The sequence below is a fragment of the Anabrus simplex genome, chromosome 2 (genome assembly GCF_040414725.1).
Source record: "Anabrus simplex isolate iqAnaSimp1 chromosome 2, ASM4041472v1, whole genome shotgun sequence".
Lineage (NCBI taxonomy): Eukaryota > Metazoa > Arthropoda > Insecta > Orthoptera > Tettigoniidae > Anabrus > Anabrus simplex.
In genome coordinates, this window is record NC_090266.1 from 1117513195 (window position 1) to 1117540346 (window position 27152).

The following is a 27152-nucleotide window of genomic DNA, read 5'->3' on the forward strand; positions in this document are numbered from 1 at the left end:
TGTTACACACAATGGCACGACTCGCAGGTAACACAAACCCACAGTGTTTCGCACATAAGGGCACTACTCACAAGCAACGCTGACCCATGGTGTTCCTCGTATAGTGGGACTAATCACGGCGCCGGTATTCCCGTGGTGTTTCTCACATAGTGAAACTAACCACAGGCCATGTATGCTCATGGGGTCACTCGCATAGTGGTACTAATCTTAAGGAATATAGACCCACGGTGCATCACACATTATGGTAACGCCCACAGGCAACACAAACCCATGGTGTTCCTCACATAATGGTACCACTCTCAGGCAACGCAGACCCATGGTTTTACTCACATAGTGGTACTTATCACGGGCACCAGGTAAACCCATGGTGTTTCTCACATAGTGGCACTAACCACAGGCAATGTAGGCCTATGGTATTTCTCATAAAGTGGTACTATTCAGGGGTAACGCAGGCCCATTCTGATCACAGCGGAACCGACTAGTGGAATACAAACGATGAGACTTATCACAAGCAACGCCCAGACCCGTAGTGTTTATCGCATAATGGTACTGCTCCTATGTAATGTAGACCCATGGTTAGGGGCAAAACTGTATAGGTCGACGCCCCGAACAAATAACATAAAAAATGACCCATGGTTTTCCTCACAAGGTGGTACGAGTCCAAGTAGCCTCCACCCATGGTGTTCCGCACGTAATGGTACTGATCACAGGTGGTCTCATGCTTCTAATGTCACAATCACTAGATAGATCCTTTTAGTCGCCTCTTATGGCAGGCAGGAGATACCGTGGGTGTATTCTTCGTCTGTGCCCCCCCACCCACAGGGGGTAGCATCAAAGAACAATTTAACATCCTCATCATAAAATGATGCCTCTTTCTTTTATTACAGCGTTTAACATCGCCTGAAAAGAAGATTTCAGAGGTTGGAACCCATTTCTAAATTTGCCCAGTTGTGGAACTGTACTTATTTCTTAAAGACCATTTTCGTTAACTGGAAAATGACTAACATTCACTTATGTTGGTGACCTCAAAGAACAGAATATGTAATCCTCATATTTCTTTTATAAATACAAAACAATGGCATCTTGTCACATGCATCCAGTAAGAGCATACGTAGTTGGCTTTATTAACATATCAACGAGTCAATAAAAAACCTGAATTTTTTGTACTTTACTCCCTACATGAAGTGAATGATTTTCGCCTTGTTCATGAAGAGGGCTTAGAATATGGCCCGGTTCATATAAGGGATAAATTCTAGTCAATTTCTTAAAAGCATTCATTTCATAACTAGGACTGACCATATCCACGCCAAAGAAATGTGTAAATAATTACAGTGACAGGAGAAACATGTAATAATAATGATAATAATAATAATAATAATAATAATAATAAAATTGAACCATATCCTAGGCAAAACTGAGGCACTACCGCTCAATAGTTCAACCAGAATCCCTCTTCGCCACATAGATATTGGTAAAATAAAATATACTGGGAAAAAGAAAAGGGAATGAAGGTTCTTTAGTTAAGACCATAGTGGCGAAAAGATCACTACGGTATGGTAGAAGTAGTGCCATAAGCAGTTTGGCCTATGCTAACGACTAGGTCCTGTGCCGAAAGCCTGCAGTCTAATATCTTGGGACTTGAAAATAGGTACAAAGAGCATGATATGAAAATTAGCCTTTCCAAGACTAAAGTGATGTCAGTAGGAGAGAGGAAGGGAATACAAAGCTGGAACAAGTATTTTGGCTGTTTATTCTCCCAGGATGGTAGTGAAAGGTTTATATCAGCATCTTTGACCCAAACTGCGCTTTATCAGCTATCTAAAGAGCTCTCTCACCTGTTAAGATTAAAAATACGCCCACTCTGCGTTAAAAACATACCGCTGAGCAATAGCGGCAATCTGTATATCCCCCTGCACTTTCCCACGCCACTACATTAGGACGTGTGCTGCCAGATACGCGGAAGTTGTGGTCTCTATATTTCCCTCCACCTCCCCCTACCGCCATCTTGGATTTCTTGTGCTCCACTTAAGGCGGCTACACACGTTACTGTATAAATGTGCGATTTAACTGCAGCAACCAAACTGCGGAGATTTATCTCACGTGTGGATGGTAAATCGTTGCAGTTATTTCTGCTTGCACAGTTCGTCGGAGAAAGTTCATTTTTCTAAGCAATAAAACTGTGTCGATTGCGTTTGCACAGTTTTATCGCAACGTGTGGACCGTGGCGACTGCCGATTGCTCAGTAAAAGTGAGTCGCTCGTTAAGTTAGTTATCATAGCAATGTCTCAGGAAGACCAAAGCGGATATAGTGAGCATTTAGAAGCTTTCATTGAATGCTATAGAAATGAATCTTGTCTCTGGCAGACAAAGTCTAAAGATTATCACAATCGGAACAGAAAAGACGCCGCCTACAGTAAATTGATTGCAAAATATAAATTAAATGACTGCAAAGCCAACAGAAACGTAGTTGTAAAAAAGATTAATAATCTTAGGAGTTCTTACAAAAAGGAGTTAAACAAAGTTAAACAATCTAAAATAACGGGGTGAGGCACTGATGTGATATACACTCCACGTCTGTGGTACTTTCATCTATTGGACTTCTTATATGAACAAGAGACCCCAACTTCGGTACGAAACCTAAGTCATTTAATAAATTTGCGTGTGAATATTTTCTCAGCAGTAGCCAATCTTTAGACCACACGCTGCGTGTCTTCTTTTGCTTTTTCATTATACACACACATAGGCCCAACACCGCTAGTACGTCATCATCGTCCGTTGCTTTGATAAATGTCTGATGAGTTCTGTCGATGGACGCAGTTATCTGTACCGTGTGGAGGCTATAGGGCTTTCAGATTTACTGCGCAGTTCATCGTTGCAGTTAAATCGCACAGTTATACAGTAACGTGTGTAGCCGCCTTTAGACGCTCTCCTCGCCAGGTACAGCTGTCAAACAAACCACAACATTCAAAACGTGTCTGAACTTGTGTTCTTTCAAGAGCACATCAAGAGAGCATTGCCTAAGATTACACGATAATAAGCTTTTGAGCGTTTGCCCTGTCATAAAACAAGGTGGAGAGCTTTACGTTTCGCGGAGAACTTGAGAATAAAATCTCGTTTGCTCATGAGCAAGACTTCCTTAATTACATTTATGGTCCGTGAAAGCATCAATCTAAATATTGTCTAAACGCATTTTAGTGGGACATCTCTTTCATGGTAATTACAGGTTTCATCAGGGAATATGGTAGACGACAGCAAGTCCACCGAAGAACAGCAGAGGGAATGGTTTCAGTCCATCAACTTGAAGGACTTCAGGCTTGAGCCAGGACACGCTGACGCGGGCACCCCGAAACTTCTTCTATACTACGATGAGAAACTGCTGATGAATGGGCCTGAAAACCTGCAGAACTGCATGGTCAGAACATGCTGTACCTTCTCATCTATTGCGAGGGCTACCCCGACCCAGCTCTGGACATCGAGGCCTTCCTGCCCCAGGACGTAATCTTTCTTCCTGTTGCTCCAGACGACATCGATTGTTACGAGGAACATTTCAAGGCCTTCCAGACTGTCAGAATCCCAGTGATGGGTAAGACTCTCTGTTGGAGGACTGACGGCTTCATGCAGACAAAACAGCCGCCACCAAGCCAGAGACGACGACGACCGCCACGTAGACCGCCAGGAGGCAGAGGTAGAATCAAGTAAGAAAGAACACATGCTCCTTGGCTCTCATGAGGCCCACGGCTGCTAGGATCGGACGGGAGCACCCTGCACTGCTTGTCCAAGTAGATACAGATGACCAAGGCCGCAGTCCAGGAACGTCCATGTGAGAAGGGCCCACCACCCGCGTGCAACCCAGGACGGTGGCCCGGACTAAGGATGACAGCATGGAGGTGGCGTTCCGAGGTTACTTCCCCGGCTTCCCGGCCTCCTTCAAAATGCAGGAGCCTGAATGTTCCGCACAGGACAGAGACCACGCCAGGATGCCTGCGCCTGCTCCCGACACCCGCCAGGAGGGAGAAGAAGTCAGAGCAACTGCAGAGCCGCCCGCGCCCTCACGGTTCCCAGGCCGAGATGAGAGATACCAGCAGTAAGTGGCCTCATCCCCTGCCGAAAAGAGATCGCCGACAGGAAGAACACACCAGGAGGAAGAAGATGCCGGCCCACCAGGAGAGGGCCACCCAGCCGCAACGCACAACCGCATCCAGGGAGGAAGTGAAACGAAGGACCAATGAGGAGAGAACCCGAACGGGAAACGGCAGTCAGGTGAGATTAATAGCTCTTGCAATGGAGTGGGGCCACCATCATACAGCATGCACCGCACCTAGGGAGGCGTGGAGGCAATCTCATTTGTCTCGCATATAGAGCAATCGTACAGGCAGAGACGAAGGAGCATGTCATCTGGCAATAGCGGAGCAGAATTTTTTGTACTCATCTAACATTTGGGTCGGCCTTGTATTTTCGTAACACGTTTAATATTTCCCATTACTGTTCTGAATCGAATTATGTGACTTTAAATGATGTTTAATGAGGTTTCCCGATTCTTGAGAATGATAAGTTAAAATTAAATTTTGAATGGAAGAAGCATTAAGATCTCCTAGAATAGTTAGATTGTGCCATATATGTATATCATAGTGAGATTCTAATCATTTGAATATATCTAATTTTCAACACGTTGCCAACATGCCATACTTTACCGGCAAGGCCCCAAAAGTATTAGTCATTTTTTCAGATTTCAAGGCTGCCAATTTTCTTGCTAGAGTGGTAAACAATCCTTCTCTGTTCCTCCGATATACTTTGCACTTCCCCACTACAGACCTCATGTCGATAAACATTCAATGAACGCCAACACATCAAAAACATTATACCAATCTCTTTCAAAATATCCAGTATTGGCTTTACTCCACCTACATCACGGTAATAAATGGAGAGAGTTTCAGTTTGACTAGATCTTTCTGTCCATTAGTTAGGATAGCATGGAAAATTGATTGTACGTAATTTCATTAGTGCATTTCCTTCGCTCATTCGTCTGTAAAATATAGGAGTAGGCATTGTCGGAGGTTTTTGCCGGCGGTGTTGAGCTTACGTACTAAAGTAGTAGTCCACAAAGAATGTTAAATCTCTCTTTAAAGTTGTGAATTCCATGGACAACTGTCATTTAGAAACGGTCTCAGACAATCACTCGACGTGCGTCTCCGTGCTTAAGCCCACGGTAATAATAAAACATCTACAATATATTTTATTGTTTAATGTTGTATTGTTACGTAATAGAACTTGTGCGACGGCTGTTCGACTACGAGACGTGACCGAGCTTTCATTAATGATTTTTAACGTACGGGTAACCGTTCAGTACGCCAAATTGTGGTTTATTCTTTCAATTTATAGACGTGTACGATTCCTGTTATCAAGACAATTCAACATTTTTGAAATTTTAGCAAACATTAAGTCAAATTTCACACTTTATCACTGGATTCTTCCAAATTCCTTCACTATTATCACTATCATAGCACTTGTCGAGCATTGTCAAACGACGTCTCATACAACGTACGGTGTGTACGAGTTCCGGGATATATTAATTTTACAGTGCGCTGAACAGGTAATTTTCCACTCGAAATTTGCGGCCATTTTGTGGCGCTGTGTGACGTCACGCGTTCGGGGTTTCATCCTTTCTCTCTTAAAATGTATACCGCTTATTTCGCTATGCATTATAGATTTAAGGTTGTTAACACAAAATCGCTAACACCGAATTTCGCAGAGTTTCCGCCTACCCAACCCGCGGCGTTAATTGTTTCCCATCAAAGATCCTCTAGAAAGTACAAATGAATCTCTCCTCCCACTTTAAGCAAAGTCACCTGAAAATATTTTATAGTTACGCTGAAGAATACTAGTAATGAGCTTACACTCACCTTTCGACCATTTAACTTACTTGGGCTTGGTAAAGGCCTCAGGCTCCACACCAAGTAGACGAGCCACTTCACTCACGATGCGAGTTCCATCCACCCACTTCTGAATCCTGTAACAGAGATAATAAGCTTAAGGGGATACGAATTCATCAAAATTAGCACCCTAATCTCTTAATCTTCCTGAATAGGAAATGGTAATATTCTACGGTGATCAGATATGCTTTATTCCGGCGCGCAGTGTTTTTCTATGGGCGAATGACCTCTCGTTTGCCGCATCGGTCGAGGTCTGTAGTGGGAAGGTAAATCATACAAGAGTAACACCATCAATTTTAAGAAGTTCAGTACTTCTTTAACTGCTCGCCTTCATTTTCCTTCCACATATTTTTGCCACCTCGTTAGAAAATAATTCATAATATTCCACATTATCTCATTAATAATACGTTTTAATTCTTGTATGATGTATGGATGCATCTTGTACATGGCATTTTAAAATGTAACTCAGAGATAATCATCACAGGCGGATAAATCGCGGAGACCGAGGGGGACACATATCTCTGTTCTGTGGAAAAAGCTTCGTGAATTATTCGCAGTGTGAAAAGTAACAGAGTCCTGTCAGTAAATTTTCAGAAAAACTGGGTTAGTATGGTAGTTACATAAGTAATAAAATCAACCTATTCTCATTACACAAGGGTACTTCATGTACGAAGTCAGGTTCAACTGCACACTTTTACCATGGATTGGCCAGGCCTCAACCGAAAAGAACATTAAATGTGGATCCGTTTCTCAATTGTCTACATTTTCCAGATTCCACTCACAAAATGTGCGCCTAAATACACGATTAGTTAGTTGCAGAGCATGTGCTATAGTTATCTTCTATGGCTTTAAGTGCAAACGTTTTAAGCAGACCCTTGTACAGACCATATGAAATTACCCTATTGTTGTGCAAGACGACGAAGTGATATTTCAGAATAATTTTAGAAATGTTGACCATTTGAGTCTCTTTTCTTCGAAGAGAACCATACCCTGATTCCTTTTGGTTTCTTGGGTTGGATAATTCCAGTTTCCTGAAAATTATCATAACGATTATGGACTGTTCAACGACTTGGTACGTCTACACCCGATGAACTGCACGAGCCGACTGAGTTAAAACATAAGAAATGTGCATAAAGACGTACTGTGCCATTCAAAACGCAAGATACAGAATACGTTTTATACCTAATCACAGAATTAAGAAAAGTACAACACACACACTCGAGAACAGGTGAAATACGATGCTGCATCGTACATGTGTACAAATAACTTAAGAGGGTTGCGCTGCGCGTATACAATGAAAGGCCTTCAGGGAACAAAATATGTGATGGAATACCGCGCCATTCCCTTAATGCGCTGCAAACGAGCGGAGAGCTCGCCCATAGAAAAAACACGTGCGCACTGGAGTAATTCATATTGATAACTAGTAGTTGTTTTGCACGGGTTCTGAGGCCTCCACCAGTGCCTGAGATACTACTCCTCCACATCGTTGTGCGGACTAAGACTGCTAGCTTAACGTCACATTACATCATAACCTAACGCTGACTGAGAGTGAAAATTTAACCTCACAACAGACGTCATCATGTAACCTACCTAAATCTCACAAAACCAAGTTTGACACCTGGGCTAACCACATAAGAGTGCAACCTTAAGTCAAAGGTTTGGATTCAATCCCAGAAAACCAAACCAAAACCAAACCCCATAGCACTACAGCCCTTGAAGGGCCTTGGCCTACCAAGCGACCGCTGCTCAGCCCGAAGGCCTACAGATTACGAGGTGTCGTGTGGTCAGCACGACGAATCCTCTCGGCCGTTATTCTTGGCTTTCTAGACCGGTGGATTCAATCCCAGGCTTAACCTAACTGTGCTACTGGACAAGATGGCTGCTATACATTGCTCTTATGGGACTAACTCTTAGGAGAGATGAAGCAGGGCCAGTGGGCTAGGTAGCTGCTATATGTTTCTCTTATAGGGCTAACTCTGGAGAGCTGCCTTGCGGGCTCACAACTTGTGACAGTTTTATCGGACTGACTCTAGGGAGCTGGTGGAAAGGACACTAGGTAAGATGGAAACTATACATTGCTGTTATTTATAGGTGTAACACGAAGGGAACTCACCAGTATCAGGAGAGCAGGAGGTCTACACCAGTTACTTAGAATCTGTGAAGTGACAAAAGGTCGCGGTAGTGACTTGTTTAGCCCCTCCTCTCTTCATGCGTGCGGCAGTTAAAATGATACGTTCGCATGCCATATTTTGACCTGAGGTAACCTGAGTAAGTAACCCAAAAATTGGTCTGTTTCTGCGATGCGTAGTTGTGCGACAGGCGAAATTAGATTTATATCTGCAAATATCATGTCGAAAAACTGTTTGTAGCCTTAATTGTTGACGAAGAAAAACATTATAATAAGCTTGTGGGCTTTTGACCTACCAGAAAATATAGTGAAATTCTCTGTGTTCCGCAGATAACTTTGCGCCAGGTCTTCAGAAAAACGTCCCGTCTGCTCACAAGCACGACTTCCCCAATATTACTATCTCTAATATTATATTATTATCTCTAAAGTGATATTATTAGAGAAGTCTTGCTCATAAACAGACGAAAGGTTCTTCTGAAGACTCGGAGCAAAGTTATCTATGAAACGCAAAGATTTCACCTTGTTTTCTGACACGGTGAAAGCCCAAAAGCTTAGCATGACTACAAATACGGGTCGTAAAAGTTCTAATATAAATATAGGAAAAACATTGTAAACGCGCACAAACTTACGGTGAAGTTAATCTTACGCTAGATACTACGCGGTGTTTATCTGCAGACCTGTCTTCGACTGTAACTTTCGCTTATCAACCTGAGTTCGTCTCCAGCCTCTATATGTGGATACTAGCAAGATACCCGTGCTTCGCTACGGTATTATAATGAAATGTATAATTGAATACTTGACGTTTTATATATAATCCGCCGAAATTCGCGATCTGACTCGTTTTCTGAGAGAGTCCGCCAAAATTCGCGATCTGACTCGTTTTCTGAGAGATTACGGCAAAGTTTCTCCCATTCTTCAATCCTTCCTTCCAGCAATCGATTTCTTACTTCCAGCGCTAGGTCTACGTATTCCACGCTGTCAGTTGGGTCAATAAATCTTTGTAATCATTTCCTATAAGCATTTTTAATATGGATCAAATCCTTGAGGAGATCCGGTGTGGTGTTTTGGGTGCCTTGGCGGTAATGAACCCGCGGCCGGACTGCATTCGTAATCATTACCCGGCCAAGACACGTTTCCAGTGCGGTCCGCAAATTTTGACGACGGTCCAGCAGAACATTATTATTATTATCATTATTATTATTATTATTATTATTATTATTATTATTATTATTATTATTATTATTATTGTTGTTCTGGACCACACAGCAAGATGCAAGACCGCTACTTGTGGTAAATTGAATCTGCTGCCATTGTCATTGTTGACAATGTGACCAGCACCATTGTCGCGCGTAGGCAAGTGCGCGGGATATCTGGCGATACGAATAATATACTTCCGTGCATTATTGACCTTATTATAGAGGTGAACAATTGCACGGTCAATATCATTCCTATCGTTTATTACAAATATGTTTAAATGTTTATTGGTATGCCAGGAGAATCTACTGTAATCTAACTTTAAGTTCCCCAAAGGAAAAGATGGCTCTTGAAAACCAACCCAGGAAATATTAAAAATGATCGGTTTATGATCAGAATAAGTACATTATGAACAGTAAAATCAACTGATCTCAACTCATTTTTCACCACACTGCCGTTAAGTTGATTTATCCCCCCCCCCCCCTCCAAGAAGACGTGTTTATGTTTAAAGGAGATTCCAAATACCAATGTTCACGTCAGGGGCGGCTTTTCAGGTGAAGTAGGTGAAGTGCCACTTCACTTATTTTTACCATAATGAATTACTTAAATTTATTTTTCTTATACCATTTGTTGGTTTTACGGAAAGAAAATGTTTTATTGTACGGCGTTTGGAGCACCTCATCACCTGATGAGAACCAGGGAAACTCACGAAAGCGCCGGCTGTCGGCCACAGTACGGCGCGTGAGACTGAGTGAAGACAAGAGATTCCGCAGCTGCCTCTACCTCCCAAGTGCTCCCTCCTAGCGCTTGGCCTTGGCGGTTGCCATGACAACCGTGACGTCATCCGCGTACTCTCCACATAGCGGAATGTGCTAGTGAAGTTGTCGGAAGAGCGGAATGTTTCGTCTTCCGTGCGTCATCCTGTGTGTAGTACGAGTACTTATGCATCGTGGTTCATTCGTAGTGTTGTGCTGTTTTATTTAAATATGTATCCTATTTATGATATAGTGTGCATTTTATTATAAACATTTTCACGCTGGAGAAACGAAGATCAGAATGAAGTTCTACGTTTTGATCGCCCTACTGAATCACTGCAAATTTGTGCTACAAAAGAAGTGAAACATTCCGGTAAATCTTACAATCTTAGTTTCAAACGATCGTGGTTTAAGGAATTTCCATGGTTGTGCTCCTCTCCAGCTCTACAGATGTTGTTTTGTTGGGCCTGCTTGCCTTTTATCAATAAAAATAACGTTTGGAATAAAGAAGGATTTTCAGCCCTTTTGAACATAACACGTTCTTTACATAAGCACTCAGACTCTGCAGAACATAAAATACGGCAGCTAGATTTCAAGACATTGGAAACAAACCAAAATACGATCTCTGATGTCCTGAAGGAAAATGTCAGACTGTATATTGTAATTGTACAGTTCAGTGAAAATGTACATTTAAATAGGCTTTTCCTTCAGTTGGTAAATGATGCAGTGCTCTATTTAAGTAAGTAAGCAAACTAGCTTTTCGTGGTCATGACGAAACATTAAATTCAATAAATCGTGGTCACGTGCTGGATCCTCCGCCAGTCACAGGTACGAGGTACGAGTACAAAACAACCAAAAACAAAACGTAGTTCCTAAATCATGTCCTCCTCTGTGGTGTAGTGGTTAGTGTGATTAGCTGCCATTCCCGGCTCAGCCACGAAATTTGAAAAGTGGTACGAGGGCTGGAACGGGGTCCACTCAGCCTCGTGAGATCAACTGAGTAGAGGTGGGCTCGATTCCCACCTCAGCCATCCTGGAAGTGGTTTCCCACTTCTCCTCCAGGTGAATGCCGGGATGGTACCTAACTTAAGGCCACGGCCGCTTCCTTCCCTCTTCCTTGTCTATCCCTTCCAATCTTCCCATCCCCCACCAAGGCCCCTCTTCAGCATAGCAGGTGAGGCCGCCTGGGCGAGGTACTGGTCATCCTCCCCGGTTGTATCCCCCGACCCAGAGTCTGAAGCTCCAGGACACTGTCCTTGAGGCGGTAGAGGTGGAATCCCTCGCTGAGCCCGAGGGAAAACCAACCCTGGAGGGTAAGCAGATTAAGAAAGAAAAAAAGAAGTTCTTAAATCTGTCGCTCGAAACCGAACGGGTAATAGCTCTTCACCATACTTTACAGCCACGAGCCGCCACTGGTTCACGTCTGTTACCTTCAGTTTTGAGATATAAGTATCCCCATAAAAGGAATGCTCTTTCTTCACTTCCTTTCACCCCCCCCCCCCAAGTGAATTTTCCGGCCAAAAATACTTGTTTCTTTAATAGTCAAGGATCTTCTAAATACCAATTAACACGACTGTAACATCTTCAGTTTTTGAGGTATGTGTCCTCACAAAAGGAATTCAACTCCTTTTCACGCCCGCCCCAAAGATTCCCCCCCCCCCCCCAAACGCGTCTTTCTTTGTTTTTAAAGGAGATCCAAATACCAATTTTCACGTCTGTAACAATATTGTTTTATTAGATGCAAGTATCCTCATACAATTAATTCAATTAATTTTTCAATTTTTTCACCTCCACCCACATTATTGGATTTTCCGAAAATACGTGTATCTTTACTTTTAAATCAGATTCCAAATATTAACTTTCACGTCTGCAAAATCTTTTGTTTTTGAGGTAATATTTTCTTCATACAAATTATTCTACTAATTTTTCAAAATTCCCCCCATAAGTGGATTTTCGAAAACAAAAAATATGTATTTCTTTATTTTTAAAGGAGATTCCAAATACCAAATTTCACGTCTGTAACATTTTCAGTTTTTGAGATATCAGTATCCTAATTAAAAGAATTCAACCCCATTTTCAGTCAATTTTTCCCCACCCCCGCCGAAGTGGTTTTTCCGAAAACAAAAATACATTTTTATTTACTTTTAATAGAGATAAAAGTATCATTTTTCACTTCTGTAACATGTTAAATTTTTGATATACTGTAAAAATGATCATTTTAAAATTTCTCCCCCTTTTTAGTTCCCCTTAAGTGGAGTTTCCAAAAACAAATCGCCTACGTTTCTTTACTTTTACAGGAGATTCAAAATACCAGTTTTTACGTCTGTAACATTTTACGTTTCTGAGATATACCGTAGATATAGTATTTCTAAAATTTTCGCCCAATTTGTCACTCCTGTTTAACCCCCATTAATTGGATTTTCCAAAAACAAAAAAATACGTGCTTCTTTATTTTTAAAGGAGATCCCAAATACCAATTTTCAGGTCTGTAATATCTTCAGTTTCTGAGATATAAGTATCCACATTAAAGGCATTCAACCCCTTTTTCACCCTTTTCACCCCTCTTATTGGGATTTTCCGAAAACAAAAAATACGTGTTTCTTTATTTTTATGGAGATTCCAAATACCAATTTTACATCTGTAAACGTTTAAGGTTTTGAGATATAGATAACTAATTTTAAAAATTCACTCCCCCTTTTCACCCCCCATTAATTGGATTTTCCAAAGACAAAAAATACGTGTTTCATTTTTTTAAAAGGAAATCTGAAATACCAATTTTCGGGTCTTTAATATCTTCAGTTTCTGAGATATAAGTATCCTCATTAAAGGCATTCAACCCCCTTTTCACCCTTTTTCACCGCTCCTATTGGAATTTTACGAAAACAAAAAATACGTTTTTCTTTATTTTTAAAGGAGATTCTAAATAGCAATGTTTACATATGTAAACTTTTAAAGTTTCGAGATATAGATACACTCATTTTAAAAATTCAGCCCCCCTTTCACCCCCCCCATTAATTGGACTTTCCATGAACAAAAAGTACGTTTCTTTATTTTTAAAGGAGATCCTAAATACCAATTTTTCAGGTCTGTAATATCTTAAAGGCATTCAGCCGTTTTTCATCCCTCTTATTGGGATTTTCCGAAAACAAAAAAAATACGCGTTTCTTTATTTTTAAAGGAGATTCTAAATAAAAAAATTTCATCTGTAAACTTTTAAAGTTTTGAGATATAGACACACTCATTTTTAAAAATTCACCCCCTTTTAACGTCCTTAGCGATGGAATATCCAAAAATCCTCCCTTAGCAAGCATCTACATTGTGTGTCCTCAAAATTTCATTTCGTTATGTCCAGTAGTTTTCGCTCGGCGATGATAAATCAGTCAGGCAGTCAGGACATGTTATTTTATTTAAACATACATAATATATAGATGTACAGTACTTGGCGACTCTTCCCTTTCGCTTAAGAATTGTCTTTAAGTCTGTGTCTCGATTCTCAGTAGCGACGGTGAGATGCAAGAATTTAGTCATTGTGAATAATGTTTGAGGGCGCCTAGCTGATGTAATACAGGTACGCTCTGTTCACTTAAAATGACGGGTTTCAATCTCTGTCAGAAAGGCTGATAACCAAAATTGCTTGAGATTACGCGGTCTTGATCTGCGACTGCATTCGACTCCAACCTCTGTATGTAAATGTATAGGTTGTCTAGAGCTCAAGTTTAATGATTCGATTCTTGTTGAATTCTGACCAGTAGCCTTTTGAGCTGTATTTAGTGGGTTCGATCTGGGCTCAGTCTGGTGGGACTAGGGGGTGCTAGCCTCGTGTCGGTAGATTTGCCTAACGGACTGATACGGGATGAAATTATGGTATTTCGCCTTCTTTGAAATCTGTAAAAAGTAGTCACTCGGATGGGAAAACCAACGATGAGTCGCGTTTTGGGTTGAAATAATGCTCTGGGAGACTGTCATTTGAAATTTTGTGGATATACGAGGCCCAGACAGCACGTCTCATATTTTCCAAAGAATCCAAATTATTTCTGATTGCCAGTCATGAATATCTTTGAAGAATGCAAACTTCTTTTTTCAGTCGGCCTGCCCTTTCCTGATAAAACACGCCCATCTCCAAGTTTCTTCCTTTTCATATCCTTTCTCAGTTTTCTCGGACGGGCTCCCATCCTCTTCTGAGTATGTTCTACGCATTCAAGCTTCTCAATACTAATGTCCTCATAAGGCTTGCTTTCTAAAACTTTATGAAAACTCTTACAATCACCATCACCCAAGTAATTCAAATATCGGACACCGTACCTCTTTACAGAATGGTTGAATATAGCTACTGCTCCTGCCGACTCCATTCCTTCACGTTTGTCTTCAAAGATTTTGCTGCACCTACTATTCATGTTAGAGAACTTCAACAGCACGAATAATGTAGACAGGGCTATTGGTGGAGATGGACAAAAAATATCACAAGTTATCTTGGAACTGTTCCGGACTCGGAACTAATCTTTGAATGAACAGTACGCCGGAACATCCTATTCCGAAAGAAAAGTGTTCCGTGTCACATGCATTCCAGCGAGATTGGTCTAGCAACATGCTATGCCGAAAGAACAGTGTTCCGTATCGGCTGCACTCCAGCGGGATTGGTCTGGCAACACCCTGTTCCGAAATAACAGTGTTCTGTATCGCCTGCACTCCAGCGGGATTGGTTTGGCAACACCCTGTTCCGAAATAACAGTGTTCCGTATCGCCTGCACTCCAGCGGGATTGGTCTGACAACACCCTGTTCCGAAATAACAGTGTTCCGTATCGCCTGCACTCCAGCGAGATTGGTCTGGCAACACCCTGTTCCGAAATAACAGTGTTCCGTATCGCCTGCACTCCAGCGAGATTGGTCTGGCAACACCCTGTTCCGAAATAACAGTGTTCCGTATCGCCTGCACTCCAGCGAGATTGGTCTGGCAACACCCTGTTCCGAAATAACAGTGTTCCGTATCGCCTGCACTCCAGCGAGATTGGTCTGGCAACACCCTGTTCCGAAATAACAGTGTTCCGTATTGCCTGCACTCAGCTGGATTGGTCCAAGAGCCACTCCTACGGTCTCAATTGTTCTAGGTGTTTAAGAACCGCGCATGTTCCGCTGGTTGGCTGATTGTTCCCACTCCGGGCGAGCGTGAGTGCTACACTGGTTTCGATGGTCTTTGAAACTAGTCATTGGCTGCGATGAACAGCAGGTGAGCATCGAGGGTAGGGGAATGGAACCCACAAAATATGAAATTGTAAGAGGCGCGCATCTTAGTCAGCATTTAGACAGACAGCGAATCCACGGTATGCATAACACTGATTTTAATCTTTGTTCGCCTGAATTCTTGCCGCGTTAAACCACGTGCATAGTCAAAGCATAATTTTACAGCAATTTACCCCTGTTTGTATTGTGATACCCACTGCAATTTGTTCATTAGGTGTGTTGTACACACCGGTATATAAAAACATGGCAATGTCAATATACCAAAAATGTTATTGAAGTAGGCCTACGTGTTTCGTATTTTCCAATACCTGCTTTCTTTTGTCACATAAAAACCTTAGTTAATCTATAACTGTAAGGTTCTTCTGTCTGTCGAAACTAATTTATGATTAAGTAAAATGTATAAAAATACCTGAAAAATAACACATTTAACAACAGAACAAACATGAAATTTAATTTAATTATGGTGTTTCTTTTTCAGATTTCATTAATACCCAATTTGTTTTGAGAAAGCCATGTTTTAGTGTTTTCTAGAGACATTAAAATTAAAACATTAAACGAGCAGTGAGGAAACAACTTTCCAATTAGCATTTGTGAGGTTCGTTGATATTTTCTAATTCCCAACTGCCTAAACCTTTAACTGTTATTTTGGAACTGCTTTTCGGAACATAATATTTTTTCGGAACAGGATCAACCGGAACCGTTCCAGAAAAAGAATAATTTCGCCCATCTCTAGCTGTTGGTCACTTTTATAGTAAAATGAACAATGCTCGTAAATACATTATTCATGCCGCTAGAAATCCCGCCTTCTCTTACGCGCGACAATGGTAGCGGTATTATTGTCAATCATGGCAGAGATAATGTCCTGTCATGTCGGAAGGAATGTCGACTATCAGGACTCATCTGATCGCAGTCACGCTACACTCGCCTTGTGGAGACAGCAGATGATAATGTTGTTATAGTCCGCTTCCTTGACTGAATGTTCAGCAAAATGCCCTCCGCTTCATAGTCCGCGGGTTCGATTCTTGGCCGGGTCGGGAATTTTAGCCGCGTTCGGTTAATTTCTCTACCCGAGGGGATGGTTGTGTTCGTTGCAAAACACATCTTAATTTATATGACACATCACCCTACCAATAACTACAGAAACACGCGTTAGTCAATAAAACCCTCTACTTACGGTCGGCGGCTTAACCCACACTAGTACCGACCACAAATAATTAAAACAAGCCAGTAAAATAGAATAAATACATTATTATTATTATTATTATTATTATTATTATTATTATTATTATTCAGCAGCTAATCTCAATATAGGTAAGTAATAAATTGTTCCCAAAATAAATTTAGTAGTCCGCTTCTGTGCTGTAGTGGTTAGTGTGATTAGCTGCTACCCCAGGACGTCCGAGTTCGATTCTCGGCTATGCCACGAAATTTGAAAAGAGGTACGAGGGCTGGAACGGGGTTCATTCAGCCTCGGAGGATCAGCTGAGTAGAGGGGGGTTCGATTCCCACCTTAGCCATCATGGAAGTGGCTTTTCGTGGTTTCCCATTTCTCCTCTAGGCAAATGCCACGATGGTATCTAACTTAAGGCCACGGCCGTTTCCTTCCCTCTTCCCTTGTCTGTCACCTCAAAGCTTCCAAGACAACTGTTCAGCATAGCAGGTGAGGCCGCCTGGTCGAGCTACTGGCCCTCCTCCACAATTGTATCCCCCAACCCAGAGTCCCACGCTCTGGAACACTGCCCTTGTGGCGGTAGAGGCGCGATCCCTCGCTGATTCCGCGGGGAAAAACAACCCTGGACGGTAAATGTAGAAAGAAAGAAAGAAAGAAAGAAAGAAAGAAAGAAGAATGAAAAATGTAATTCTGAATGGAGACTGAAAGGAAATTCACATTATATTAATGACGAGATTGAGAACATTGGGCAAGGAGATGGACCAGCTAGCTGATGCTCTGCAAATAGAGTAACGTGATGAACTTCTAGAATTGTTAGAAAGAATTCAAGAAAGAAAACAGTATATTAACTCCGTTTCAAACGTTTAATTCTTAGTGATGTAAGTTATGTTATTTAGGCTACTAAAAAAACTGACGGAATTGCAAATCATGTGATAAAACTGAAATGTCTACAGGATGGTACAATTGTACTTGAAACTGATGTTACTGAAGGGTTTGGCCGCGCGGTCCGGGCCGTGTAGCTGTTCGCTTGCATTCGGGTGATGGTGGATTTGAATGTCATTGTCGGCAGCTCTGAAGATCATATTTAGTGGTTTCGCATTTTCACACGAGGCAAATGCTTGGGCTGCCACGGCCGCTTCCTTCCCAGTTCTAGCCTGTTATTGCCATAAGGGTCGTATTCAAGAACAAGACTTTGACCCACCAAAGTCATTTTCCTATTCATAGTCGAGAGTTCGCGGAAAATAGATTTTGACAATGATTTTTGTTTCGAAGTCGCTAATGGCCCGTACTTTGATTTCACAAAGTTGACTGTAGAGGATAATACAATGCCGGAGATTCTAAACATAATCCAGTTTGTGGACGATCTTGAAGATGTCCAGTGGCAGGGCTGAATGGCTCTAAAGGTTGAGGCGCTGGCCTTCTGGCCCCAACTTGGCAGTCCGGTGGTATTTGAAGGTACTCAAATACATCAGCCTCGTGTCGGTAGATTTACTGGCACGTTAAAGAACTCCTGCGGGACAAAATTCCGCCACCTGCGGCGTCTCCGAAAACAGCTAAAAGTAGTTAGTCGGACGTAGAACAATAACGTTATTATTATTATTATTATTATTATTATTATTATTATTATTATTATTATTATTATTATTATTATTAAGATGTCCAGCACATTATCCAAGCCGCACATACCCCTCGTCGAGTTAAACGAGACGCGCAAAATCCGACTGAGTTCTACAGGGATGGCGAATTCAAAGTTAGGTACAGATTCGATAAACTAATTTCGCGATGTTCGAAGATTTACTCTGCACGGGGTCGGGTGTGAAGCGAGATTCGTAGCGAATTTTTACGACCGGATGCCCTTCCTGACGGCAACAGAGGAGTTAATGAGACTAAATGAATGACGTGATATATGATAGCAGGAAGAGAGAGGGTGAAGTCCCATTCCTCTTGAATAGCACCAAAGGGTCTGCTCATTGCTTTACGGCCTCATCCGATGGACGAATCATCAGCGCCATATGCCCTCACTGCATATGAGCACTCCGGAGAGGTTTGCAATTTAATCCAGGCTTTTGGCACGCAATCTGGTGATTAGAAATTTTATACCATCATCTCTCCTACCCTGCCGGCCAAGATTCTGACGGTGAAAATTGTTTTCGACCGACGGGGCTAGCCAACCAGTTATAGACTTCACACCTTAACGACCTTGGCTGCCAGGTGGGCTGATGTTCGAAGATGTACAAATGACAAACTCAAAGAGGACTTTTCCTTCAATGATACAACTGCTAATTGCTTTAAGATATTATGCAGGGATTATTATTATTATTATTATTATTATTATTATTATTATTATTATTATTATTATTATTATTTAATCGGTTTTCCGTCCAGGTTTGTTTTTCCATCGGACTCAGCTATGGATCTCACCTCTACCGCCTCTAGGGCAGTGTCCTGGGGCGTGAGACATTTGGTTGGGGATATGCCGAACAGGGGCCTTGTGGGGGATGGGAAGACGGCCTGGAGAAGAAGCGGGAAACCACGACTGAGGTGGGAATCGAACCCCTCTACTCAGTTGACCTCCCGAGGCTGGTGCGATTCTCGTTCCAGTCCTCGTCCGCAGACACGAGCTAAATGTGTAAACTGAGGGAGCGAACACCCAAACTCTTGGAGAGACTGCAATCTCTTCCGCTCTGTTATGGAGCAGAAGTTGGTACGAGAGTACCTGAGAAATCAGAAAGACAGGGCTCTCCCTGCTGCAAGAGAAGTAGGCCGCTGCAGTCATTCCAAAACCAGGGAAAAATATATTATTCCCACAAAATTACAATATGGAGCGATAACCCTGTTATTCGAGAGACTTCTTCTCACCCACCCACCTCAATGGATACCTGGGTACATAAAACGTACTGCGACCGGAGCAATTCGGCTTCCGATCTAAGCGCAGTGCTCCTCTTGTGGCACTGCGCTTAATAGGCCTGCAGTATGCCACAAGATCGTTCAATGTACGCCGTAGCGTGCCAGCAATATTTTTCGATGTTGTGAAAGCTTTCCACACTCCCTGGCACGATAACCTCATTGTTAAACTTATTGAGAAGTATAAAGTCTCAAATCACCCAGTCAAAATTATTCAGTCATACTTGACGAATAGGAAATTTTATATCTCCTGTGAGGGGGAGAAATCCACCCCTAGGGCACTAAAAGCCAGTGTCCCGCAGAGAGGAGTTCTGTCCCCCACCCTCTACGGCCTATATGTGAATAATATTCCAACCCGACAGTGAGTGGAAGTCGGGCAGTACGCAGATGACATTGCAATTTACACCTCTAAGAGGAGAAAAGCCCACGCTGTCTCCGCGCTGCAACAATGGATCACGTCTTTCTGGAAGTGGTGCGTCCGAAACAAGGAGAAAATAAATACTACAAAAACACCAAGCGTCGGCCTAAATTTGGTCATCTCACTATTGACGATGTCTCATTGTCCTCGACCAACAAAATAAACTATTTCGGGTTAATAATTGACCGCAGTTAGTCCTGGACCTGAAGATAGTATATAGAACAAGCCTTACAACGAGTTTCGGCTTGGGTAGCAGCCCCGAAAGCTCTGCTTGCAAATAAATATATCTCCACAAGTATTAAGAGAAATATTTGCCCAGCATATATCAGGCCTATCTTGCTGCATTGTTGTGAGGCCTGGAGCTATATTCCCAAAACTTCACTTCATTAAGTACAAGTTTTCCAAAATAAAACTTTGAAAATGATATCTAGAGCCCCAGTACCGAAATCTAATAAAATATACGACATGAACTTCGTGTTCCGCTTATTAGATATCAGATAAACAAAATAGTAAAGATGACGAAATCTAGAATCCTCCTTAGCTACTCAACCGACCCGAGCATCATACTCTTAAAAGGGGTCACAAGGACCAAGAAGCCGAACACACGATTCAATGTCCACTTATGACCTGTTTTAAATAGGAAAACAACAAATCTTTGGATCTTTTCCAAATTTAAACCAACTGACAATCAAAATTGGAAATTCATTTATTAAGAAATGAGGTTTTCCCTCCATCCCCTTCCAGTACTCCGGCATTAAATTTTAAACCTGTCCGGCCCCGCGGTGTAGGGGGCAACGCGTCCGTTTGTCACCCGATTCCCGGCCGGGTCAGGGGTTTTTAATTGTAATGATCAATATCCCTGGCCTTGGGACTGGGTGTTTGTGACGTCCTTAATGTTCCTTTCCTCACACACAACATTCCACACTACCGCCATTCCAATAACACGCAGGTTCATTCAATATGGTGCCAGTAAGGTCAAAAAATCCACATGGGTCGACGCCCCGAACAAATTACATTTTAAAAAACTTTTAAACCTAAAATGAACAAATAGCGGTTTTTCCTTTCTGACGGGAGGCCTCTCAGCCAGATCGAGTTTCCCCCAATGCAGTAAACAGAGATTTTTCCAATTCATCGGGTATTCCCGGAAACAGGTGAGTAAAAGTTCATAGTTTTCACCCTGGGACTCCAATTTACTTGCCCTCAACATGAAAAAACAAACAACTCCCTCCTGCTTTCTTTCCTTTGCCTTTATCGACGCGGACTATGAAATGCGCATATCTATATACATAAAATAACATGTACTGACTGACTGACTGAGTGATTCATCATCGCCTAGCCAAAACTACTCGACATAAAGAAATTAAATTTTGAGGGTACATTTATATTAGGCTGTAGATGCTCACCAAGGAAGGATTTTCAGGTATTCCGTCGCTAAGGGGGTGAAAAGGGGGGGGGTGAAATTTTTAAAAGAGGATATCTATATCTCATGCCTTTGCTGGCAGGATCTAGTGTTTACAGTGCACTATGTCTTCTGGTATGGGCTAGAGCAATTTTGTTACTTTCATTGATCTGTCTCTGTCTTATCCTTGGCTTTGACAATATGAAAGTGACTGAGGTATGAGCGATGCTAGTAATGCCATTCCTTGTGCAGCCAGTCCCTGCTATGAATGGTGTGAAAATGTTGCTCACAGGGTCGGTTTGTGCATGCATTTCAGTGGGCTTGGCAGACTGATATGTAATAGCAACTTCTGGCTCGGTGAGGAAAGCAACGGGAAACTACCTTACTCCTCATTTCCCTAGTACGCTTAAAAATAAAGAAACACGTATTTTTTGTTTTTTAAAATCCAATGAATAGGGGGTGAACGGGAGTGACAAACAAGGTGGAATTTGAAAAAATATATCTAGGCCTACAATATATCACAGACACTTAACATGTTACAGAGTTGAAAACTGTACTTAGAATCTCCTGTAAAAGTAAAGAAACATAGATAATTTGTTTTTGGAAAATCCTCTTAAGGGAAACTGAAAAAGGGGGGAATTTTTTAAATGAGCATATCTACACAACATCTAAAAAACTTAAGATGTTAAAGATGTGAAAATTGGTATTTTTAATCTTTTAAAAATAAAAAAACATGTATTTTGTTGTTTTCGGGCGAAACCACAAGGGGGGGGGGGGCAAAAAGGAATGACAAGGGGCTGATTTTTATTAGGTTAGTGATATCTCAAAAACTGAAGATGTTACAGACGTGAACATTGGTAGGTATTTGGAGTCTTTTTAAAAATAAAGTAATACATATTTCTTTTTCTCAGAAAATCCACTTAAAAGGGGCGAAGGAATTGAAAAATGAGTTGAATTCTTTGTATGAGGATTCTTATATATAAAAAACTAGAAATTTTTCAGAAGTGAAGTGGATCTCCCTTTAAAAAAACACGGATTCTTTTGTTTTCGGAAAATCCATTTACGGTGGTGAAAGAATTGAAAAATTAATTGAATTATTTGTATGAGGGTACTTAAAACAGGTAAGTGGAGTATCTTTCAAAAGTAAAGAATCACGGATTTTGTTGGGAAAATCAAATTCGGAGGTGGGGAGGAGATGAATTATTTTTATGAGGAAATAAATATCTCAAAACTGAAGATGTTAGAGTCGTGATAAATGGTATTTGGAAGATCCATTATAAATAAAGAAACACGTATTTTTTGTTTTCGGAAAATTCACTTAAGGGGGAATGAGAAAGGAAGTGAAAAACGTTGAATTCCTTTTATGGAGAAATTTATATCTCATAAACTGAACGTTACAGACGTGAAAATTGGTATTTGGAATCTTCTTTAAAAATAAAGAATCACGTCTTTTGGGGGGAAGGGATGAAGTTAACGGGCGGGGGCTGGGGTAAAAATGAATTGTATTATTTTTATGAGGGTACTTATACCTTAAAAAGTAAAGATGTTACAGACGTGAAAATTGGTATTTGGAATATCCTTTAAAAATAAAGAAAACAGGCATTTTTGAGTGGGGGGTGATCAAATTAACGGGCGAGGGTTGGGGCGGCTGAAAAACGAGTTGAATTATTTTTATGAGGATAATATCATCTCAAAAACGGAAGATGTTCCAGACGAAAATTTTTATTTGGAATCTTCTTTCAAAGTAAACAAATACCTATTCCTTTGTCTTCGGAAAAACAACTTACGGGGGGAGGGCGTGAATGAATTGGAACATTAGTTGATTTCTTTGTATGTGGATACTTAGGCCTATACTGTATCTCAAAACTAACGACGTTACAGACGTGAAAACTTTCCTTTAAAAATAAAGAAACACGTTTTTTGTTTTTGGAACTTCGACTTAAGCGGGTTTGAAAATTATTACAGAAGGAGTTTAATTCCGTGCATGAGGATACTTATATCTTAAAGACTGAAGCTGTTGGAGACGTGATAGTTGGTGTTTTGAATGTCCTTTCAAAATAAAAAAAAACACGTACTTTTTGTTTTCGGAAATTCCACTTAAAGGAGGAGAGGGGTGGAAAGAAGTGAAGAAGAATTTGAATTCCTTTTATGAGAATACTTATATCTCAATACCTGAAGGTGTTACAGACGTACAGAGGTGAAAACTGGTATTTGGAATCTCCTTTAATCTCCTTTAGGAAAATCCATTGAAAGAGCTGAAATGAATTGAAAAAGCGAACGAATTTTTAAAATTATTACCGGTATATCTGCATTATATGTCAAGAACTTAACATGTTAGAGACAAGAAACTTGGTAGTTGGAAAATCCTTTAAAAAACAGGAACAGGTGCGTTTTTTGTTTTCGGAAAAGGCACTTAACGCGGGTGAAAGGAAGTTGAAAAGTGAGCTGAATGATTTTTTATGAGGATACTTATATCTCAAAAAATGAAAATGTTACAGACATGGAAATTGGCATTTGGAAACTCATTTAAAAATATAGAAACGTGTATATTTTCGACTTGAGACAACACTGTTTCTAACATGTAAATTTCTGTGTCGCATGATCGTCTTAGGCCCAAAAGGCAATACCTCGAACGTGTTTTAGAAAGAGTTTCTGGGGTTAATGAAACTCTACTTTTCGGTGAGTTTTTATACTTTAGGGATTTTCAGATAACGTCTTAGTACAGTGCCGAGGAACGATTGCTTTCATCAAATTACGAAATCGAGGCGAGCGAGAGAAGCCGCGGTTAATTGCTAGTTAAGTATAAGTTTTATCATAAACTCGTTTACTATGGTCCCGTCATGCCACTCATGGCTTGACAAATGTTCGCTTTTTCTGTTATTTTTATAACCATTGCTGCAACTATGGTCAGAGTTAGAGAGAGAAGCTGTTTACGTTTAACAACAGAAATCAGTAAAAGTAAAATAAAAAACACTCACGATATGGTTCGAACTGCTTTGATTTTTTAAATTTACAACTAGCTCTCGGACCCGTCAAAGGAAGGTTAATTTTTGTGTAATTGCTACAGTAATTCCATCTACTGGAGAAGTTTGGCAACAGAACCAACAAAACACTTCTTAATTGTCTTCTTCTTCTTCTTCTTCTTCTTCTTCTTCTTCTTCTTCTTCTTCTTCTTCTGTTCCTCCTCCTCCTCCTTATACCACATGCTGGTGGGATCGCCGGTGTGATCTGTGTCACACATGTAGACTTAGATACGTTTTATGGCTGCTTGCCCTTCCTGACGCCAATCCTATGTGGAAGGATGTGTCCATTACTATGTGATTCTGTGATGGTAGGCACTATGGTGTGTTGTGTGACACAAACGCCCAGTCCCAGGAATCGTACCATTCAGCCAAGGAGCCGGATTCCATGGTAACATAAATATTCCTAATTAATTATATCTCTCCAGTTAACGATTTGAAACCAAGATGGTAAATTGCAGTCCTGTTTTGAGCGTGTCGTGTTAATCAGACTCGTTTTCTTCTCTTGTTTCATTTTTAGGTGACGTGCAGTTTGTTGTACAGAATCCTAATTTGTAGGCAGAAACTTTTCCAAAAACAATGAAATATACGAAGAACGGAATAGACGAATGCCGGAGACACCGGAGCAAGTATTCTTTGAAACTTCTGTCTAATATGCTTGTCATGGAGGTTGCCTACTCTTGTTCTTCTGCATATAGATTTAACTTTCTCTACCCTAGGACTAGACACACTCAGTCCATTACATATCAGATCCGCATCATCGAAAAATGTCCGGAATATCCGCACATTCATAACAGATTTCCTGAATTCAAATTCAGTTACGATATAGCCTGTTACGGACCTGGTGCCCCTACCCTCCCACGTGTAGCGGTGAATAGCCTTCTGCTTGAAGAATGCATTCGTAACTGCTAATCCCAAACTAGCACAGAAGTCCAGTAAACGCTTCTCATTCCTATTAGCTTCCATATCTTCCCCACGTTTACTATTCACCTTCTCGTATCCTTCAGTTCTATTTCTATCTCTCGCATTGAAATAGCCCATTAGCACTATCCTATCCTTGCTGTTTACCCTAACTACTTCATCCTCATCTGCCCCCTCATATGGTGAATACACCGAGACAGTTCATGTCCTAATTTCTGCAACTGCCCAATCTACCCACATCGTTCGCTCATTTACGTGATTAACAGAAACTTTGTTGCGTGCAATAGTTTTCCTGATGATTACTCCTAACACACACTCTGCCCTCCCCCTTTTAAAACCTGTTAAGAACACTTCGTAATCTCCTATCTCTTGCTCGTTATCTCCCCTTCACGAATATCACAATTCCCAACTCATGCACACGCAACCTCTTCGCTGACTGGGCGGGTTATAGCCTGCTTTCTTTCTTTCATAAGACACATTAATATTGATAGCTCCCCCATAGAGTTCTATTTCGTTCGACAAATTGTTTCCAAGGAGTCCCTCGCCCGTCAAATGGAAGTGGGACTCAGTTACTCCCGTAAGTTCGAGGCTTGCTTAAAATTTTCTGAGCTCAGTAAATACTGTCAAGCAGGATGCTACCCTACGTACACAATGTCCCAGTGATAATCTCTCCTGTAACTTTTTAGGGACCACCGGAGGATTGTATAGTCATAGCCCACGGAGCACAAGAAGGGCCATGATTCAGAAACGTGCCCGAGATGCCCACTCCTATACCATTGCAATGGTATTCCGACTCTCACGACCACTTACTAGGCCACACAGCCGTTTTCCATGGTTCAGAAACTTGGACGTGACTGTGGTAACTCATACCACGGACCTTTATTTATTTATTTATTTATTTATTTATTTATTTATTTATTTATTTATTTATTTATTTATTTATTTATTTATTTATTTATTTATTTGAGAACTGACCACTTAGGATCAAGCTACAGTTTCATTGTTTCTTTGTCTGAAGTTTCTTCTTCCTTCAGTAGGCCTACTCCTTACTATGGGGGCCATGCTGTTTCTTCTGTTCATCCGTCCAGACTCTTCCCGTCTTTCCATTTCTTTCCGCTTGAAACCCTTCCAAATTTTGAATCATGGTCCGAAATGTTTTCCTGTCTAACATCTAAACTTCCTGGATGTTGATGATGTTTGTCTTCTGTAGATATTAACTTGCTTAATCCATGCCATCGTTGTCTTCTTGTTCCACAGGTAGTCGAATAACGTTTTGGTTAGTCTGGTTTTGTCCATTCTCTGCAAATGTCCGAAAAATGATAACCGCCTCTTTTTCACGGTCTCTGAAATATTCTCCATATTTTTGCGGACTTCATGTTGTTCCGAAGTTTCCAGCCAGTTTCGGCCTGCATTCGGCCCAAGATTTTCCGTATTATTCTTCTTTATAGGACCTCCAGCTTCTCCAACTTGTAATTCATCGAAAGGCATTCGCAGACATACAGGCATTCTGTTTTACTACAGTGTTGTAATGCCTTATTTTGGCATTCCATGAGTTGCATTTCTTGATTATTATTATTATTATTATTATTATTATTATTATTATTATTATTATTATTATTATTATTATTATTATTATTATTATTATTATTATTATTGTTTCGTTTCGGCCAACTAAGGACCACGTCATTTCAACTGTTTCCCTTGAGCTTTAATGTTGATCCAGTACTCCTTCATTCATATACGGTGTTGCTCCTTTCGTTCTTCCGTCCATGCCTTTCCAGTTTTCATCTTCGGCTTTGGTAGGAAACTCTGATGTTCTTGGAATTTTTTCTTAAGTGGGACACGCTCTTGGATATCCTCAAATGAGATCCCAATCTCCTGCAGATCTTTCTGTACCTCACTGAACCATGCCCCCTTTGCCTTTTTCTCTTGGAGGAAAGTGAAAATGCGATTGGTTAACCGTGTTGAATTCATTCGGGCCATGTGTCCATAAAAAGTAATCCTCCTTTTTCGCATCGCATCAATTATTTTCTCCACATGAGAGTACAACTCCTGGTTGTGCTGTCTCCTAAA

The 27152-nt window shown here is 41.0% G+C and overlaps 1 protein-coding gene across 1 annotated transcript in view; it reads right to left on the minus strand.

Moving 5' to 3' along the window:
• Positions 1-27152, minus strand: part of IA-2 (tyrosine phosphatase IA-2) — a 965150-nt gene that overhangs the window by 378035 nt on the left and 559963 nt on the right. Inside the window, exon 13 of the mRNA XM_067142075.2 lies at positions 5921-6007. Within this exon, the coding sequence (XP_066998176.2) occupies positions 5921-6007 (87 nt within the window). The remainder of the gene's footprint in view (positions 1-5920; positions 6008-27152) is intronic.